The sequence below is a fragment of the Chaetodon auriga genome, chromosome 3 (genome assembly GCF_051107435.1).
Source record: "Chaetodon auriga isolate fChaAug3 chromosome 3, fChaAug3.hap1, whole genome shotgun sequence".
In the NCBI taxonomy this organism is placed as follows: domain Eukaryota; kingdom Metazoa; phylum Chordata; class Actinopteri; order Chaetodontiformes; family Chaetodontidae; genus Chaetodon; species Chaetodon auriga.
In genome coordinates this window covers 11,745,502-11,751,472 of record NC_135076.1, presented here as the reverse complement: position 1 = coordinate 11,751,472, position 5,971 = coordinate 11,745,502, and the positions used below count along the sequence as shown (strand labels likewise).

Below are 5,971 nucleotides of genomic sequence, written 5' to 3'. Positions count from 1 at the left end.
TTAGAACAGAAGGCGCTGAATAATCTGCTGAATTCCATTTTTAACAACCTGACTGCTGACTGTTGACTGAGAAGAATGAGACCCCACCTGACCCGCATGCTGTGTGTGCCTGAATAAAAAGTCTGGTAATCCTTTAAGCCAATAAATACAGGATGCAGACACATAGGCGAAGGACAGAAGTCCTGTCCCCGAAAATATCGTGTGGGTGTGGAGAGCATTTACCCTTCCTATTTGCACTGCAGTGACTCAGCACTATGCTGAAGTGGAGCTTACAATGAAGCAAGTCGGCAAAGACAAAGAATTAAGAGTGATTGAGTTATTTCTTTTCACACTGCAGCTTGTGGAAATATACCGCCTGAAATTTATTGCCTGCGTGTATGTTGTTCTAGGGTGAAACCTGAGAGTATACACCATCAATAAGGTCTCACAGGAGAATATGAAACTACGCTGGCACTCCTCCATGAGCGTAATAAAACAGGGACGCTGTCACAGAGCCCCTCCTAATTCATGGACAGAATACAAACCTGTGTGGCTGTTTGTGGTGATGGGAATACTGGCTTACTTCCTGTCCACTGTAACAGCAGTGGTGCTAAAACGTAACTATATTTTTTTTTAAGTGCTGTACTTCATTACGCTTGTGATGTTCTTTTCTTTAGAATTTCCATCCTAGGATACGTGTTACTTCTACTTCACTACATTTAAGACAGAAATATTGTAATATTTACTCCACTGCATTTATTTGGCTTTACAGATCAACATTAAACAGTGGAGGAGTTGACGTTGTTACTCAATCATTAAACTACTCATCTTGACAACATGTAAAAGCCGCTTACATGTTACTGAATCAATAATAATACTCCAATCTGTATTGATGATACTCTGAAAGGGGCCATTTTGCATTATTAGTACTTTTATCTTTGATTTTGCTGATGCCAATTCTGTACTTTTACTTAAATGGAATATTTTTACATCGTAGTTTTGGCACTTTTACTTGCGTAAAACTTCCCAATACTTCTTCCACAACAAAAAAGAGGTAGAGACAATACAAATCTTATTACAAAACTGCAAAAAACAACAAAAAAAACTTAAACATTAATATAAGATGGCCAACAACTTTTTGACCCTCAATTCTTCCATAACTTATCCACAACAACACAGTAAATCTCAGTGAACTGTAACAACATGCACACGCTCCTATTGTCGATCTCTTGTCTGTCTCTGTTGAAACGCATTGCTTTTGTCACTCAGGTAACATAAAAAATGTCTTCACCTAACTTTAAAGCTCCTTGTGTGCGAAACACAACAGGAAAGCCACAGTTTGCGAGCGGAGAATAGACTACAGTGTGATGTTTGTGTTGAAAATAATCAACAAGCACATGATAAAGCATCACTCGACATTCCCCACCCGTAGCTGGAGGTGCTTTGTGTTTTCAAAAATTCCCATCATGTGTTCATTTTCATGTGAAGCCCTATGGCTTGAAGAACTTATAAATTCCAGATCAGATCACTTTATTTGAGAGTTCATCTTGGGGATATAGTGTCCTTGTTTAAGTTAACCCTTGATGTGCTGTTTATAGTGAAATACAGCACAGCAGCTCTTGGACACTGTTGAATAGAAGAGGCTCTTAACTTTTCAAGTAAGTGTTGTATTCCCTCTCTCTCTCTCTCTCTCTCTCTCTCTCTCTCTCTCTCCCTCTCTCTCTGTGTGTGTGTGTGTGTGTGTGTGTGTGTGTCTCTCTCTCTCTCTCTCTCTCTTCTTTGTGAGTGGTCAGGCCTTTATCAAGCAGAGGCTTCTAATTCCTGAAGTGAAATCCTCTTAGGATCTCTGCTCTATTTCTGTTTGGTCTGTAGGGTCTTTTTTGAAATCTCCATTAGACCAAGCTCATTGGCTGGAAAAGACACACGCATGCACACAAAAACGCACACCATCCAGCAACAGATAGCTTAGTGAAGTTATCGAGTGTCGACCAGAGCAAGGTTAGCTACTGACACAAAGGGAGGACTTCACTGTGACTGTGGGAGGTAAGAGAAACTCTACTGATGTCTCCTCCTTTTTGGAAGATAATTGAGTGAAATCAGCTAAAACTTTGTCTGAACAATTAGAAGTTTAGTTTTGAATGGATGTAATAGGAGATATGTTGTTTGGCTTGTATGTTTTTGCATAGTTTTGAGACTGATTCTGGGGGCCATCTTGATTTTTCATGCGTATAATTTTCCATTGCCACTATATAATGTTCTGTATCATATGGAAAGCTTTTCAATAATTCTGCTGTAGTTTCTTTCTTGTTTTAAACTAAATGCTTCTGCACTGAAGGAGAACAAGGGATTCTTTCTCTCGGTGCTGAATTTAGTCACGGGTCTGTGTCGAATTGCAAGTCAGCTGTTTACAAGACTTTATTGTCGTGTCTCTCGCTCACACACATACACGTACAGGATTGAAACATCTATACAAGGCTTCATTTTCTCATGCTGGAACTAATCGCGACAAATCTCCACTTGTGGATTTGGGGGTTAGTGAGGTGGCCACAGAGATCATCAGCCCAGATCAGCATCGTGACTGCACGCAGGAAGGAAGACCACGCTAATTGAAACACTGGAGAAAGGCCAGGAGATGTTGGCTCTGCATACGTCACACATCGACTGATCCAGACACTGACACCACAGACAATACAAAGCAGTGTGAGAGCCAGAGCGCATTGAAGAGTGGTGCAAATGAGTTGTACATGTTCGAGACATAAATGCTGAGCAATTCGACTTAATGATAATGTGAATATTTATAATCATTGATTTTATTTCTGTTTTTCTTCTTTAATATCTAAATATACACATACATGCATTGTTAGCATTGAAATTATTACATTATTGTTGTTGTATGATTTTGTTTTTTTCTTCACAGTTTCATGTTTTTAGTTGCCAACCCCATCTGTTCCATCTTAAAACAATAGCAAGCCAGAGAGAGATCCGTTGCAGTTCAGTAATCCTCTTAGACTGCATTAATTTAATTAAGTATCATGAGACTCACTTGGTATCCAGCAGCTCTGTCACAGTGCAAAGATTTTGAATCTGTAGCTTCACCTGTGTCACAGGTCATCAAAGAGATAAAACAATTATTTGTTCAAACATCTGAAGCCCTCATCCTGCAAACCATAACCACATCATATGAGCAACCTCCTTTAACTCAGTCTGATTCTCACGTTTTTTGTCTTACAGGTAGCTAACCAGAAAAATGTCTGACAAATTGATTGAGCTGGAGGAGACCGCAACCCACACAGGTGAGTCAATGCATCGTTTTCAGACATCACATGCTAACAGAGCAATGTTACAACCTGGTGGAGTTTGTACTTGAGCCCGGTCCATCCAGCTGTGAAAACACACATTTTAGTTATTAGTCACTTAGACATTACTTGTGCCTTTAATAGAAATGACTTCACAAATAGTAAATCAATAACATTGATTACAGAGCAGCTGGCTGTGAACAAACAACAGGAAACCAAAGTAGAGCACAGATCTGTAGAGCTTTGGCAGTTTAACTGGCTCTCTAATCTTCTTTTTCTTACGCAACAGTGGTGCAATTAGTACACTTCAAGAAGGGCTGGGATGAAGCTTTAATCCTCGAATTAAAACAGGACACAATTCCTACCAATGATTCATAGCTGCATATTGTCATTATACAAAGCAATAAACCAGTCATTCAGCTTGAAATCCCACATTTCATTAATTATGTGTGCCTTGAGAGCAAAGTTCGAGAATGCTGCTTTCTGAAATCTCAGCCAAGTAACTCCTGCTGGACTGGGACTGAATTGTGTCTGTTTCCAAAAATACTTTCCTGTGTGTTCTTTATACTGGCTTACTAAATAGTCAGAAATATACACTAATAATAATAAGAAATAAAACACAATCTTATTATTATTTTTTTAATCTAAATAGCACTTTTCTAGATCTAATGCTTTCTAAAAGCCTCAGTAACTGAGTATAGGTTGGTATTTGCCTTCTTCATAGGTCCAAAAGGAGTCATCAATGACTGGAGGAGGTTTAAGTTGGAAAGCATGGACCAGGAGAACTTGCCTCCTGCAAAAAAGGAACTGCTGAGACAAATGTCATCCCCGAGCAGACCGAAAGATGACTCCAGAGCAAACCTTAACCGCAAGGTACAACCAAACAGACCGCAGCAAAGATGACAAACTGTTACTCTGATGAGCAGCAGCTGCTTTGGCTTGTGATCTTTGAGCGCTGTGCATTGTATAACTCTCACCTTACATCTTAAATGACACGTTTGTGATGCAATTCTAACCAAGACAAATTGTAACTCTTGTTTTCATGTCATTTTTTTCAGATGAGTGTCCAAGAGTATGAACTGCTTAAAGAGGAGGATGAGGGGTGTCTAAAGAAATACAGAAAGCGGTGCATGCAGGAGATGCATGATAAACTCAGCTTTGGGCCCAAGTTTGAAGGTGTGCATGACCTGGACAGCGGAGAGGCCTTCCTCGAAGTCATAGAGAAGGAGCATTACAGCACGGTGGTAGTCGTCCACATCTACAAAGTTGGGGTCAAAGGCTGCGAGGAGCTCAACAGCTGCCTTGACTGCCTGGCCACTGAGTACCCTACTGTAAAGTTCTGCAGGATTGATGCGGTCGCATCCGGTGCTGCCGAGCGGTTCTCGGATGAGGTTTTGCCTACGCTGCTGGTGTACAAGGCTGGAGAACTACTTGGGAACTTCCTGGCCTGCACGCAGCACCTAAACGAGGAGTTCTTCGCCACTGATGTGGAGACCTTCCTCAACAGCTATGGGCTGCTGCCAGAGAAAGAGCTACCTGGCTTGGAAGATGAAGAGGAAAATGATGTAGAGTAAACAAAGAGTTTGGCTGCTGAGGACGATGGGAAGCTGTCTCAGAGGGCTGGCTAGAAAGCTATTAAAGACAATTTATGACATAAGACAAGTTATTCTCTTGGGCTACAGCAACTAGAAAAACCCTAACATCTCCACTAGCTCACTAGTGTTTGAGGAATGTTTTCTAAAGGAGAAATTTTACATTCAGTTGGTGAAGAAACCTCGATGTTTCAGATATGGGTGCTGTCAAATATGGATGTGGGTTACAGTAAGGTGAGGAGATACAGCATTTATTTATGTATGAAAATATATCACAAACATCCTCACCACCACCAAAACAAAAGCCAAAGCCATCGAACTGTAATTTCAAATACAGTAATTGCAATGTTTTATTTTGTAATAATAGAAATCATGACATGCTGTATGTACTTGTAAAAATGTATTAATTCACAGTTTTTTTTGTAGCATTTGATTAGGTTGCTCTGTACACAAGTTATTTATAAATCCAAGGTTTGTACAAGTGACATCCACAAATGTGACACAATATTTAAACACATTTATACATGCAGTATGTCTGTGTGACCGTTTTTTTTGCCAAAAATTAAAAAAAGAAACTTTGAAGAGCAAAACAGTCCAGGAACTCTTGAGACTTAAGAGGCCAAAGCACTCTGGATGTGGAAACCTTTTTGTGTAAACACCAGCTGGCCAGTCCAACATGACCTACCCCTGCTTCTTCAGCCAGCGTGGTGGGAGTTGACATATTGTGTCTGGAAAAAACATCCATGAGCTTCTGGTATTTTACCATCATCAGTGAAACATCACCAGTGAAGAGTTTTCTGTGTAATTTATATTGTGAAAATGGAGAAAGTCATGGAAATACACAAAAAGGAAATTGTGGGTCCTGGATTTTCTTAGTGTGATATGAATCAGCCAACAAGATCTCACCTCAGCATGATGGCCAACATCATCATCACCATCATCATCATCATCATCATCATCATCATCATCATCATCATCACAGATTTTGCTAAGGATTTGGTTACTCTCTTAATTTGTGTACTGGAATATAATGAAACATAGTCTAATATACATGTTGTCCAGAATAAAAATAAAAATGAGAATAAAATTACATAAAATAGTAAA

At 39.7% G+C, this 5,971-nt stretch overlaps 1 protein-coding gene across 2 annotated transcripts; it reads left to right on the top strand.

The window, feature by feature from the left end:
- The first annotated feature begins 1,866 nt into the window (after positions 1-1,866).
- On the top strand, positions 1,867-5,971 carry pdcb (phosducin b). 2 transcript variants are annotated; one of them, XM_076725746.1, is made up of 4 exons: positions 1,867-2,022; positions 3,211-3,272; positions 4,000-4,148; positions 4,334-5,971. In XM_076725746.1, exons 2-4 carry the CDS (start codon positions 3,227-3,229, stop codon positions 4,847-4,849), a joined length of 711 nt encoding a protein of 236 aa, XP_076581861.1. In that variant the 5' UTR covers positions 1,867-2,022; positions 3,211-3,226; the 3' UTR covers positions 4,850-5,971. The 2 variants fall into 2 exon arrangements, with proteins under 2 accessions (XP_076581861.1, XP_076581863.1); XM_076725748.1 differs by lacking the exon at positions 1,867-2,022 and adding an exon at positions 2,043-2,679.

What these genes read in the sequence shown, in the direction of transcription:
- pdcb (XM_076725746.1), top strand. Translation starts at nt 3,227, where the DNA reads ATGTCTGACAAATTGATTGAGCTGGAGGAGACCGCAACCCACACAG. An exon ending in GGAGACCGCAACCCACACAG is followed by an intron (nt 3,273 to 3,999) that starts GTGAGTCAATGC and finishes CCTTCTTCATAG; the next exon opens with GTCCAAAAGGAGTCATCAAT. An exon ending in GAGCAAACCTTAACCGCAAG is followed by an intron (nt 4,149 to 4,333) that starts GTACAACCAAAC and finishes CATTTTTTTCAG; the next exon opens with ATGAGTGTCCAAGAGTATGA.